This window comes from Stigmatopora nigra, chromosome 9, assembly GCF_051989575.1.
Source record: "Stigmatopora nigra isolate UIUO_SnigA chromosome 9, RoL_Snig_1.1, whole genome shotgun sequence".
NCBI classification, from domain to species: domain Eukaryota; kingdom Metazoa; phylum Chordata; class Actinopteri; order Syngnathiformes; family Syngnathidae; genus Stigmatopora; species Stigmatopora nigra.
In genome coordinates, this window is record NC_135516.1 from 14,171,043 (window position 1) to 14,184,889 (window position 13,847).

The 13,847-nt window shown below is 37.2% G+C and overlaps 4 protein-coding genes across 4 annotated transcripts; 2 read left to right on the forward strand and 2 right to left on the reverse strand.

The window, feature by feature from the left end:
- Positions 1 to 149: 149 nt before the first annotated feature.
- Positions 150 to 1,785, reverse strand: tceanc2 (transcription elongation factor A (SII) N-terminal and central domain containing 2). The gene is made up of 4 exons (XM_077724346.1): positions 1,580 to 1,785; positions 1,361 to 1,502; positions 1,016 to 1,209; positions 150 to 409 (listed from the first exon to the last, which is right to left on the reverse strand). The coding sequence occupies exons 1-4, from the start codon at positions 1,676 to 1,678 to the stop codon at positions 221 to 223; spliced, it is 624 nt and encodes a 207-aa protein (XP_077580472.1). The 5' UTR covers positions 1,679 to 1,785; the 3' UTR covers positions 150 to 220.
- A 314-nt stretch (positions 1,786 to 2,099) lies between these two features.
- On the forward strand, positions 2,100 to 5,371 carry tmem59 (transmembrane protein 59). The gene is made up of 8 exons (XM_077725191.1): positions 2,100 to 2,344; positions 2,453 to 2,558; positions 2,641 to 2,735; positions 3,051 to 3,203; positions 3,304 to 3,349; positions 3,549 to 3,669; positions 4,737 to 4,857; positions 4,922 to 5,371. Exons 1-8 carry the CDS (start codon positions 2,195 to 2,197, stop codon positions 5,081 to 5,083), a joined length of 954 nt encoding a protein of 317 aa, XP_077581317.1. The 5' UTR covers positions 2,100 to 2,194; the 3' UTR covers positions 5,084 to 5,371.
- A 462-nt stretch (positions 5,372 to 5,833) lies between these two features.
- Positions 5,834 to 9,830, reverse strand: lrrc42 (leucine rich repeat containing 42). Its single transcript, XM_077725101.1, has 7 exons — positions 8,886 to 9,830; positions 8,376 to 8,507; positions 8,177 to 8,298; positions 7,376 to 7,461; positions 7,188 to 7,301; positions 7,027 to 7,111; positions 5,834 to 6,199 (listed from the first exon to the last, which is right to left on the reverse strand). Exons 1-7 carry the CDS (start codon positions 9,275 to 9,277, stop codon positions 5,913 to 5,915), a joined length of 1,218 nt encoding a protein of 405 aa, XP_077581227.1. The 5' UTR covers positions 9,278 to 9,830; the 3' UTR covers positions 5,834 to 5,912.
- On the forward strand, positions 9,810 to 13,792 carry yipf1 (Yip1 domain family, member 1). Its single transcript, XM_077725099.1, has 9 exons — positions 9,810 to 9,903; positions 10,111 to 10,237; positions 10,425 to 10,570; positions 10,659 to 10,739; positions 11,276 to 11,363; positions 11,455 to 11,571; positions 11,644 to 11,810; positions 12,418 to 12,600; positions 13,145 to 13,792. The coding sequence occupies exons 2-9, from the start codon at positions 10,204 to 10,206 to the stop codon at positions 13,223 to 13,225; spliced, it is 897 nt and encodes a 298-aa protein (XP_077581225.1). The 5' UTR covers positions 9,810 to 9,903; positions 10,111 to 10,203; the 3' UTR covers positions 13,226 to 13,792.
- The last annotated feature ends 55 nt before the right edge of the window (positions 13,793 to 13,847 follow it).

A 13,847-nucleotide genomic window follows, 5' to 3' on the forward strand; every position in this document is an offset into this window, starting at 1 on the left:
TCTTTTAGGTGTATAAAGGCAGACTTGATTGAGGAAAATGGATAAAAACTATTTTAAAAAAAATTTAAAAAGCTCATTTGTGCCTTTTGGTTGGCTATCAAAATTTTTCAAGTATTTCCAGGTGTTGACAAAAATTATTTCTTTTTTATCGCCCAGCTCTAAGTACAAACTATTTACATATTTTAAAAAAGTGGCCCAAAATAACAGACCTTATAAAAGCTTATCTCTTATACTTGGTAACGAGGTGGACGACAGATGATTGGTCCTGCTTCAGCTGAGCTCCAAGTTCGGGTTGCCGTCTGAAGGCGAACACCAGGGCTCGCACCGTCCTGCGATATGATCGGCTGACAAGACGGCCATTTTGGTGGAACACCTCCCTCTCCATGTTGTCCACCAGGACACAGTCTTCCTAAAAGGTCCACATAGAAACATAAGAAATTATCACCAAATATACAGCTGTATAATTGATAAGGTCTTTTTTAGAGAATCTAGTAATGGGCAAACTACGGCCCGCGAGCCACATACGGCCCATTAGGCTTTTTAATCCGGCCCGCCGACGTCCAAATAATGTTTTTTCCCCCAAGATGGCGCCATCACGCGGAAGCTAGTGGCAGTAGCTCTGTCCACTCTAATTTGTTTTTGGTGTTTTACAGCCCCTTCTATCTTTTTTTAAATGACATTTTAATATTTCTTAACACATTCCTTTTGACTTAACTTTGTACTTTATACTTTTTACTTCAATGATGAGTATGTTAATACTTTAATCCTTTTTTTCTGTTTATGTTTCATATGTACTGTTAACGGATGCACTTTCTTACATGTATCGTATCTTCAGCTGACCCGGCCTATCTCTCAAATTTTTAAAGTTAATGTGGCCTGAAAAGTTTTCCCACCCCTGAGCTAACTACTCACCAATACCAATGATTGAACTAACTAACTTTATTACACAGAGTACTATATCAAATCAATCTCCAGATCAAGGTGATCTAACCATGGTTGTAATGTTAAACTGCACCTTGAGCTCCAAAGCCTCGCTTAGGAGTCTTCTGGCATTGCTTCTGAGCCCTTCAGACTGCTTGTCTGATCGTACTTCAATGGACGGTTTGCTGGAATTGTCCTCTACAAAAGTCCTCCAGGATGTATACACATTAACAGCCGCTAAACTAACATCAGGCTCAGGGTGCTTTCGCAGTTTGTTGATGGTATGACCTGGAAAAGACAAGGAGAATAAAGATATTGACAACATGGTACATACAGAGACAGATTCACGGTCATAATCATCCCGTCGTATAAAGTATCACTCCATCAGTTATTTGGGATATATTTTATTGATATGGTAGTATTATTTTAATATGATCACCTATTTTTGTGGACCTTAGCACCTCCTTGGAAGGCATCTTCTTGCTCAGCTCGTTTAAAGCACTCAGTATGTTGATCTTGTTCTGTCCTGGTAGCTCCAGAGTAGACTTACAACGCAAAACATCCTCAATGACGACCACCCTCTAAAAAATAAAGTATTACTCGATAATGTTGCTCTTAATTGGGTTTGTTTGATTGATGGCAGACACCCACAACTTACCCGTAAGGATTCGATAGTGGCTTGCTTGTAAACCTTCACGGTGCTTTTCGATGTTTTAATCGTCTCTCCCTTCGGCATACGCACTACAAATTTGTCCATTTTGAGAAAAGTTTGTAAACAACATCCAGGTATAACTTGGAGGTATGTCGAAATTAAAAGAAGAACAAATCACATGGTGCAAAATCGTAGCAGGAACAGAGAGGTCACCTAATAAGAAGCTAGATGCAAGAAGTTGGAATGAGCGGCGTAAATTAAAGTAACCGGAAGCCAATTCAATGCAGTGGCAATCTCTTGTTGGCTTTCATGCAAAAAAAACAAATTTTCTCTACGAATATACCCTGATTATTATATTTTTTTATAAATATAGGGACTCTAATTGAGGCTCAATTGGAATTATTTATATCTATACTGTTAATTTACTGCATCTCTTATACAATTGATAACAGCCAGACTGGCATCTAGCTCTGTACATGATAGCTATCACTTTTCCAAAAACAAACACAAGTCTCGCGAGAGGGAACACACTCGCGAGCATTTGAACAGATTAAGGAGGAAGAGGAAGCGAACGCGTTTTGTTTTGGTTTGTTTGGGGTTTGTATCAGGCACCTGGACGAAATGGCGATAGTCTCCGGCTTCGTGTTATTTTTGGGACTCTTTGGAACGATGGCGGTGGCGTCGTCGGATGTGTTCGACAGCGTGTTGGGGAACACGGCGTCGTGCCATCGCACTTGTGAGATGACATACACTTTGCACACTTATCCACGGGTATGTACCAGTCCGTAAAAAAGTTGCTAATCAAGCACAACTAGCCAAATTGTTCGAATTTTCTAAATTCCTATGTCAAATTGATCTTTGCCTGATTTATTTTCATAGGAAAATGAACTCTACGCTTGTCAACGAGGCTGCAGGTTGTTCTCAATTTGCCAGTTTGTTCGTGATGGCAACGATTTGAATCGCACTGCCAACGACTGTCAATCAAGTGAGATAAAATGGCCGACGTTGTTTTTACGTCTAGCTTCCGTTGTTAACATTTCTTGTTTTGCTAAAATATTATTTTTTAGCCTGTCATGAAGCCTACGCCCAGGTTAATGAGCAATTTGCATGCAATCTGGGCTGCCGTAACCAACTCCCTTTCGCCGAACACCGCCAAGAACAGGTGCACAAAATACTTTATATCTAATATATAATAGGTAAACATGCAATTCTTCAAAAAATATCTAGTGGCCAAGTGTGGAATAACACAAGAAGTTCAAAAATTCAGCAATCAGTTATCCAAAAAATAACTGACAGTTTTTGACTGTTCAGAGACTTTTTTTTAACCTAAAAATTGTTTAATTTTGTTTAATTGTCTAAATCAATGGTGTCGGACCATTTTAGATAAAATATTTCGATTATTTTTTAATAGATGGATTAAAAAAACTGGATTAAAAGCCCTGAATATTCCGTTTTTTTTATATTGTGTGAATTTTAGCTGGAAGCCATGATCCCAAAGATCCACATGCTCTACCCATTGATTTTGGTGAGGGGCTTTTGGGAAGACCTGGTAAATCAAGCGCACCTCTTCATCACAGCAACTTGGACTTTTTACGTCCAGGCTGACGATGGAAAAGTCATTGTTTTCCAGGTATGAGTGTCTATATTTAAAACATCTCCAAATGTTTACACTTGTAAACAAAATGGGTTTTTTTGTGTATCACCCTTACATTGATTGGGTTGCTCCTCAGTTTGAAACAGAAGGAGATGGCGAGGAACAAGAAGTTCATAACACTGGTAAGCCCACATTTAGGAGAAATTAGTATGTATTTTTATTTCCGTATTTTCACGACTATAAGGCGCACATAAAAGTCTTAAATTTTCTCCAAAATAGAGTTTAAAATACAGTAATAGCACTCGTTACTGACACTGCGGCTAAAAATACCATGCGCCATATAGTCGTGAAAATACCTGTATTTGATTTTGGATTTTTCAGGCCCTGATGTGAGCGCCCCCATTTACAAAGACTACCAGCGCACGCTCATCCAGGAAAGGGACCGTGACATGAGCACTGAAAGCAGCGACGACAATTACGACTTTTTCAGCTGCATCGCTAGGTTTGATAGCCCTTTTTTTGTGACCGGACGTTTGGTCGCCGGTCAAATGGTGACAGTTTACTGTTGAAACCAGCTCTCAAAATTAGATTCATGAGAGAGTTTAATATCCAAAGTACTGTTTAATATCTAAGTTCTGTTTAATATCTAAGTACTGTTTAATATCTAAGTACTGTTTAATATCTAAGTATTGTTTAATATTTAGGTACTGTTTAATATCTAAGTACTCTTTAATATCTAAGTACTGTTTAATATCTAAGTACTGTTTAATATCTAAGTACATGTTAATATCTAAGTACTGTTTAATATCTAAGTACTGTTTAGTATCTGAGTACTGTTTAGTATCTGAGTACTGTTTAATATCAAAGTACTGTTTAATATCCAAGTACTATTGAAACCAGCTCTCAAAATTAGCTTCATAAGAGTTTAATATCTAAATATCTACTTTTTTAACAGTACTTAGATATTACACAGTACTTAGATAGTACTTGGATATTAAAAAGTACTTAGATATTAAAAAAGTACTTACATATTAAAAAAATACTTAGATATTAAAAAAGGACTTAGATATTAAAAAAGTACTTGGATATTAAAAAAGTACTTGGATATTTAAAAAGTACTTGGATATTTAAAAAGTACTTGGATATTTAAAAAGTACTTGGATATTTAAAAAGTACTTCGATATTTAAAAAGTACTTCGATATTTAAAAAGTACTTCGATATTTAAAAAGTACTTCGATATTTAAAAAGTACTTCGATATTTAAAAAGTACTTCGATATTTAAAAAGTACTTAGATATTAAAAAAATACTTAGATATTAAAAAAGTTCTTAGATTAAAAAGTACTAAGATTTTAAACAGTACTTGGATATTAAACAGTACTTAAATATTAAACTATTTTTAGATATTAAACTCTCTTTCATGAATATAATTTTTTAGATCTGGTAACAACAGTAAACTCTGTCAAACGTCTGATGACTAAACATCTGGTGACCAAACATCCGGAGACCAAACGTCAAAGTCAAATTGTTGCATATGGAATAGAAATAAAGTGAAACCTTTTCTTCTCAGGAATCCCTGGCTACCAGGCTGGGTTCTCACCACCACCACCTTGGTGCTGTCCGTACTGGTCCTCATCTGGATCTGCTGTGCCTCAGTGGCCACTGCCGTGGACCAGTATGTCCCAGCTGAGGTCAGTTAGCAGCATCACCAACACTTGCTATCCATCCTATACTAATACACACATTTTTTTCCAGAAATTGAGCATCTATGGTGACAAATATATGATGGGTGAACAGAAACTCATTCCTTACCCATCGTCTTCCCTGCTTGTTATCATGTCCAAAGGCTTTGGAGAAGATGAGAAGGAAGCAGGGCCTCTTCCTTCCAAAGTCGACCTTGAAAAGTCAGACATCTAGAAAAAAAATCTGTTAAATATGGTGTAAAATGATCCCATAATTCCTTTCGTACCCTTCGATACTTTTCAAATGGATGCATTAATAATACTATGCCAATGCAAGACTAATAGTTTTGGGCTATGACGATTTTCTTTTGAGGTGATTTAAGTTCTTGCAGACATTCTACAGAATTGTGACATGACATAAGCAATGCAGTGGAGAGAAACAACCACATTATTTTCTTTGTGTTCCCCAATGCCAGAGTTTGTTGATGACATAGAAGTTTAAACAATAAAAATATTTCCCATATTTACTAATTGCTGGTGCTTTTGTTTTCAATGTTAATAGTTTGACTACAATATTGACTTTAAAAATTCGCCAGATGGGTGGGGTCAGCACAAGATAGGATACAAATAAAAAAGTGCATCCGTTAACAGTACATATGAAACAAACAGAAAAAAAGGACTAAAGTATTAACATACTCATCACTCATTAAAGTCAAAAGTATAAAGTACAAAGTAAACTAAAAAGGAATGTATTAAGAAATATTAAAATATTTAAAAAAAATACAAGGGCTGTAAAACAAACTAATAAGAGTGGATACAGCTACTGCCACTGACTTCCGTGTGACAGCGCCATCTTGGGGTAAAAAAAAAACTAAAAAATTGGACGTCAGCGGGCCGGATTAAAAAGCCTAATGGGCCACATATGGCCCGCGGACCATAGTTTGCCCATGTCTGCTGTAAACTCATAAAATCAAACACCATTAAAAAAATATATGTAAAATATCCTTTAATTTACAATGAGACAGTAATACATTTTTATTCATGAAATATCGAACAAAACTATCTCAGTATTGGTCCAACAAGTCCATGTCCTCAGCGGTTAGCACGGTCGACGGCACACGTTTCACGGGGGGGCTCACATTGAAACTGTCGCAACAGTTTCGGGATGCCCGCTTCCTTTTGTTACCCTGAGTCTGCCGGCAAGTCGTGTCTAAAGAAGTGACATCTGGGGAACTACCGGGAGGAGGTTTGGAAAAGTGGAGACGCTGAGATTCCTGAGTTGATGTTGCGTCTTTGTTGTGAGATAACGGTGCTTCGTTCAAAACTTCTCGGACAAACTTCTGTCTGCCAACTGGAGGTGAAGTTCAAATAATTTAACAAAAATACCATTATTTTCTTTTCAGCCAAATGATTTGTACCAAGAAAAAATGTTCTAGTAGTTTTGTGTTATTTCAAGCAAATAAGCATGTTTTAAAGAATTGTTTAGATTGTAATGTTTGGAAATATTTGTAAGAAATCTCAATACATGAATATTTTAGTGAAAATAGTGGTATTTAAAGAAATGTCATTGACAAAACTTGTATCTTGTAATTTAGGTAAATATTATAGCAATGTTCCAAAAGCAGGACATTTAAAATATAAACATAAACATATTTAAACTAAATGCTGTAATTAGTGCATTTTATGACTGTAAAACAAGTTAAGTTAAGTTTCCATTTAAAATTGTCCTTTAAGTACTTTATCTATTTATACACAAAATTGATCTATAGAATCCTCTTTATTTTAAATATAGCCATTTTTTAAATAAATAAATTAAAAGAACTGGATTAAAATCCCTGAATATTCATTTTTTATAGATCTAAAACAACATTTATCTTACCTTTTTTTAAAATATATTTTTAGATTTTACAAAATAATTTTTGAACTAAAAACACAAAAAATTTGATTAAAAAAATGACAACTATTGATTTAAAAGGGCCGAAAATCATCAAAATTAATATCCATCTATACTCTTCATTTAAATTTGATCCAAAAACAGAAAGTCAGCTCTCATAATTAACTTTCACGGACCACAAAAAATGATGTGGCGGGCCAGATTTGGCCCCCGGGCCACCACTTTGACACCAGTAGTCAAAATGAATGTTGACTAACTTGCAAATCCGCTTTTTTAAGACTTACAAAAGCGTAAAGCTGATATTCTTGACTCATCAAGCCTCTTCTGTTTAGGCATTTGTGCTCCATTTGTTTCCCACTGGTTTACAACCTAATAAAAAATATTTTGCCACATATTTAACAAAAATTACATCAAAAAACAATACAGAAAAATGACAACCCCTTACCTGTTCTGCCCATCCTTGTGTTTTACAAGCAGAGTGGTCAAAAACCTCCAATGCTTTCTCCGAATAAGAAAGACTTAGCAACTCCCACATGGTCAACTTGAGCTTTTCGCCAAACTGCTTGTAAAATTCGTTTTTTTTAACAAGGAAATGACAAAAAAAAAATAATTGATCAATAAAAGTGTGCATACCTTCATTTCAGTGCCAGTTATATCCAGTTTTTCAAGTTTTGGGAGAAATTTAAGGTAGCGCAGCGCCTTCTGTGAGATGGGATTGTCTGCATTAAAACAACAGGTCTATATGTTAAGGTTTGAATTCAGGTTTGCATATTTTCCCATTTAGTAGTCTACCAATTCATAATTCTATCGCAGTGGATAAATAAGATGAAGGGCAAAAAAAATATGATTCAAAAATAAGAGATTGAGTTGTTTTTTACTGATGAAATAAGAATAAAAATAAGAATGTAATAAGATGATGCACTACTATTTAATGCTTGAACATGAACTTGGGAAAACTACGGCCCGCGGGCCACATACGGCCCCGTTAGGCTTTTTAATCCGGCCCGCCGACGTTGTCCAAGCAATGTTTTTTTAATTATTTCCCCCAAGATGGCGCCATCACGCGGAAGCCAGTGGCAGTACACTCTTATTTGTTTTTTTTTTGTGTTTTACAGCCCTTCTATCTTTTTTAAATGACATTTTAATATTTCTTAATACATTCCTTTACTTACTTGACTTTGTACTTTATACTTTTTACTTTAATGGTGAGTGATGAATATGTCAATACTTTAGTCCTTTTTTCTGTTTATGATTATATGTACTCTTAACGTATGCACTTTTTTATATGTTATCGTATCTTCTGCTGACCCCGCCCATCTGTCCAATTTTTAAAGTCAATGTGGCACCCCCGGGCCCAAAAGTTTGCCCACCCCACGCCCATTACTTTAATGGTTATTAGCAAACATCCTTGAAATGCGAATAATGTCAACTTACAGGAAATATCAAGGCACTGAAGACAGTCCAGTCCTTTCCTCATCACCCTCACAGGCGCAGTTAATCGTTGCAGGCCTTCATCGGAGAGACCGTTGCTGCCGAGGAAGAGCTGAATTAAGCAGCTAAGATAGAAGGAGAGAGCAAAATTTGGTCCTCAGTGCATCTTATCTGGACAGACGACAAGGCGGCACATCCTCACCTGGCCAATGAGGTGGACGTCAAGTGCTGGAAGATCTCATGGTTGTCGCCAAGTCGGCATCCAAACAGGTCTAAACACTTTAACCTGTGAAAAGTCTTGATGTCGGCTATGCGCTCGCTCAGTAGTGGAAATCTGATGGACAGAAGTTTAATATCTATGTACTGTTTAATATCCAAGTACTGTTGAAACCAGCTCACAAAATTATATTCATGAGAGACTACTGTATTAAACCCCTGCAAACACCCCAGTTCACCACAGGAGGGTGCTAATGAGTTTATCCTTAAAGACAACACTATCTACTGCACGGCTCCATGCTAAAACCTCGTTAAGGTGTGCAGGGGGGTCATAACCGAAATATTTTAACACTGGAAAAAATATCATTTATACTCCTCTAGATGTCATCTTAGATTATATTATGCTCTCCCTCGACCACGCCCCCTTGACGGGCAAAAACAAAAATGGGGCCCAAGTAGGAGCGCACCTTCAGCAACTGGACAAACACACACACACCTGTTCCTGAGGCAGAGAGAGCTGAGTACCATGTCTCCATAGGCTTCGCTAAATAGTCGTAAGGCTTTGGGGGAGACGTCTGGCTTCAAGAAGACACGGTTCTTCTCGGCAGCAGCGAACAGTCTGTCGCCAATCTGCTCGGGGAAGCCCACCAGTGACTCCACGTGGTGGACATTACCAGCCACGAAGAGCAGGGCGATGTCGAACAGCGACTTGCTACTGTAGCATAAGCTGCCCTCCGCATTGTAGGTGAAGACGAAGTGTTTCTTACGGAGAACTAGTGCATTGGTACGGCGACAAGATGAAGGCGCTGAGGCCACTGGGTTCACCACGGGGTCGCTGATACAACGTAGTTTGCCCCTTTCCCGCACGTACACGCTGCTGGCATCCATTTCTGGATGGCGACTGTCACACAAACATTTAATTTATGTGTTTATTACCCCTTTAAAAATGAGTTCCAAAAGCTAAACCAACATTCGGTATGCCAGGATGAGGGAGTTCGCCATTGGCATGTGTCAAAATAAAAGCCAATTAACTTGAAATATTAGATTTCATCAAGAGTACACGAGAAATATCACACCACTTTTTATCCAGCGAAGAATATTATGAAAAAAATATATTTAGATTTTGCCTACATATTGTTAACTTGTTTTTTGAATCATTGTAAATAAAATCACTGACGGAAAACTGAGCTAACAGATTCCGGTGTCATGAAGGATGTTTGCGTTTGGTGTCAAAATAAGAGGCCTTCGACAAGAAAAAATACTCTTAAAACTTAAGCACAGGCTATATACGACACAAATAATCCCACAAAAAAGCAATTTCAGCTTCCTAATATGTACTCTTGATAGAAATAAACCAAAACTAACACCTTTTATGCTAAATAAATATAATGAGGAAAAAAACAGTAGACTAACAGGAAACTGCTGTGTTTACAAGGCGACCATATCCGCATCCTGCTTCCGTCAACGTAAACTAACATTTGAGACGCGACAATTGCATGTTTCCATGAATAAAAGTAAGCATTTGATATACGTTTTCCGTCAAATGTCTACGTTTTATTATTTGAAAACGAGTGTAATGCTATTTCTGAATTTCAGCATAATAATGTGACGTAGCGTCCGTGGTGACACTAAGATTTAGTCTTGTTAGCTTCAACGAAGCATGTATTGCTGTATCAATAACATGTAAGACATGTCTAAAGTATGTTTATTTTCCTTAAAAGGTACACAAGAGGGGGAAAAAGCGTCTGGTTTGACTTACAGTTGATCAACTGATAATTCTTTGTTTAACTGGCTGGCGTGTTTTGGTCGCATAAATGGCGTCTGCAAACGACCCATTTCAATTTCAAGGTAGGTCATTGTTATATATTGTATTAAAATGTGACGTGTCGTGCTCTTATTGGTTAAATATTAGTTCTATATAGCTATGGCAACCTTCACATTGTTGACATAGTTTCAGTAAGGGACTCAAGTCTCTTAATAGCTAGTATTAGTGTTATTTATTTTGTGTTCCATATCTTTTTGTCATTTTTTAAAGAATTTGAAGACAACAGCCTCCTGGCTAATGACAAAGATTCAGCTACCATCAACATTGATGATGATTTTATAAATCAGAAGTCCCCCAGTGGTCTTACTTCTAACCTTGATGATGAAGACCCCATGGCTGAAAATGACAAAGCCGAGGCAAGATGGCCGTCTTATATGTCTCTGTATCATCAACTGTCGCATTCAAAATGTTTCTAAACTTGTCTTTATTTGTCGATCTTAAAAGCTACTCTCGGGGGAGAAGAAAAGCATCCCTTTCTGGACTTTTGAGTACTACCAACAGTTTTTTGATGTGGACACAAGACGTGTAAGTGTTACTGCTTTAGACTGCAATTAAAGACACATTATATAGTAGTACCTAATTTCTCATGTAAATAAACATACAGGACACTATTCTGATATGATCCTAAAACAGGGGTCGGCAAACTTTTGGGCCCGGGGGCCACATTGACTTTAAAAATTTGACAGATGATGGGCTGGGTCAGCACAAGATACGATAACATATAAAAAAGTGCATCCGTTAACAGTACATATGAAACATAAACAGAAAAAAAGGACTAAAGTATTACCATACTCATCACTCATCATTCAAGTATAAAGTACAAAGTCAAGTTAGTAAAGGAATGTATTAAGAAATATTAAAATGTCATTTAAAAAAAGATGGAGGCGCTGTAAAACAAAATAAAAACAAATAACGTGACAGCCCCATCTTGGGGGGAAAAACCATTACTTGGACAACGTCGGCGGGCCGGATTAAAAAGCCTAGCGGGCCATATGTGGCTCGCGGGCCGTAGTTTGCCCACCCCTGAGTTAGAAAATGTGACAATGTGACTTTCGTCTCAGGTAAAAGAAAGAATCATTGGATCGGTACTACCATGGCCGGGAAAGAACTTCATACATGTGTACCTTCGAAGGAATCCTGATCTCTATGGTCAGTAAGCAAATACATTTTGATCTTGAGAATATTTTTTTAGTATTTTGGGAAATATACACTGTTTTAATAAACTTCCAAATCCATTCAGGACCATTCTGGATCTGCACCACTCTTGTCTTTGCCATCGCCATCAGTGGCAACATCTCTACATTTCTAGTCAACCTTGGCAAACCAGAATATAAATACACACCAGAGTTTGGAAAAGGTAAATAGAAGGTAAATACAACCTATGTCTGAGGAGACATACAATTTAATCTTATTTTTTGTCCTCCCCCAGTGACCATAGCTGCGACAGCCATCTTTAGCTATGCTTGGCTGGTACCTCTTGCTGTTTGGGGTTTCCTACTGTGGAGGAACAACAAGATCATGAACTTGGTGTCTTATTCTTTCATGGAGATTGTCTGTGTATATGGATACTCACTTTCTATATACATTCCCGCTGTGGTAGGTTTTCTGTTTGAATACTGTTTGGTTATTACACTTTAATATAATTAGAAAACAATACAGGGGGATATCTGATTAAATATATATGTCCATTAAAGGCCAGAAATCAAAACAATTACAAGGTTATTGATTTATCCAATTGCATAAGAAAAAACAACAGTAATAACAATTAAGGTGGGAACTCAAAAACAACTCCATTGGTAATTAAACAACTTAAGCGTCCTTCTAGGTCTGCATTCTGGGGTAAAGGTTAAAATTAAACAAACAAGCCTCCATTCGGCAAAAAAAATCCATAATCAAGCTAAAAAAGCGTCACGATTTACCACAATAGGCGAGTAATCACCAAGGTTGTTGGATAGCGATCACTCTACATCAGCAATTTCTTAATCGTCCTTCTAGGTCTGCATTCTGGGGTAAAGGTCAGTCCTATCTTCCAGTAAACAGTCCTCAATGACATGTTACAATTCCGAGCTCATCCCAGACAAATATTGAAGAAGCTCTCACACAAAATTGATTAAATACACACATATATATACAATAGTATTACAGAATAACTCCAACAAATACAAATACTGCGAAACTGACAAAAAGCTCTTGTTCTCCACAGGTTGTATGGATCCTCCCATACGAATGGGTGCGGTGGCTCTCCATCGTTGTGGCACTCTGCCTCTCCGGATCCGTCTTGGTCATCACCTTCTGGCCGGCAGTCCGAGACGACCAGCCCAAGATGATTGCCGCAGTCATGTCGGCCATTGTGGTGTTCAACGTCCTGCTCGCCGTCGGTTGCAAAGTAAATAATGGGCTTTTTAGTAGTTTGGTGGTGGAAGATATGAGTCATCAGTAACAAATTGACCCGTGTGACACGTGATTTAAATCCGTAGTTGGACTCAAATGCATGACACAAGAAACTAAATATCTGAAGTGTCACATGTCCACTGCCATTGGTCTAATTGGTCTACGCAAAGGGTGTCAAACTCGGGTTTGTGGGCCGCTTTAACGTTCACTCGATTTAATGTGGGACGGACTATTTTAGATATAATATTTTGATTTTTTTTTTTAATTGGATTAAAAGAACTGGATCAAAAAGCCCTAAATATTTATTTTTTTAGAGCTAAAACAATGTTTATTAGATTTAAAAGGGGCAAAATCAGAAAATTTAATATACATCTATACTCTTCATTTTAATTTGATCCTAAAACAGAAAGTCGCCACTCATCATTTACTTTCCCGGACCCCAAAAAAGTATACGACGGCCCACATTTGGCCCCCGGGCCGCCACTTTGACACACATTTTTAAGGATTGCTGTTTATTTGTTTCTTTTTCTCTCTTTTAGGCGTATTTCTTCAGCAAACCAGAACCTGTTCCCGAGCCTGTTAAAATGATAACCACTGCACAAGCCCTCGCACATACATGAGAATCTTTTAAAGGTAAACACATTTTTTTCAAGCCTTTATTTCAGTATTTCTCAACATGCATTCTTTTTCTTCTTCCATATGCTCTATAACAGGGTCTCCTGTTGCCTTAATTGAGAAATTTGGGTCACGATGAGGGTCATGAGCCGTTAGAATTTCGCCCCATAACCTATTATGGGATACACGTGGGGTACCCTGACCAAGTATGTTCTTTTTTTAAGGCGATATGTGACTTTCTATTTATCGCTTGGGTAAGATACATTTTGAAGGTCTTTGAATGGCACTGAAGACATTTTGTATGATTATTAGGGAAGTGGCATTCAGATAACAGACCACAGTAATGTCTGTGTTTTGAATGGGTGTATTTAATTTTCATTACTAATACCATTTAATATTGTCAACAAAAGGCAAGAAGTAGGTTGAAGTCAATTATTTTTTTTGTTTTGGGGATATTTCATCTTTTACATTATGAGTATGAATGGGTGATATGACAATAGTGAGGTCATTTCACAAGAATAAGAATGTAATTGTATGAAAATTCTATTACAATAAAGTCATCATTTTTGCAAGGTTGTGTGGCGCTATTTTTTTTCACAAATACTGTCAATTTATAAAAAAAAAGTT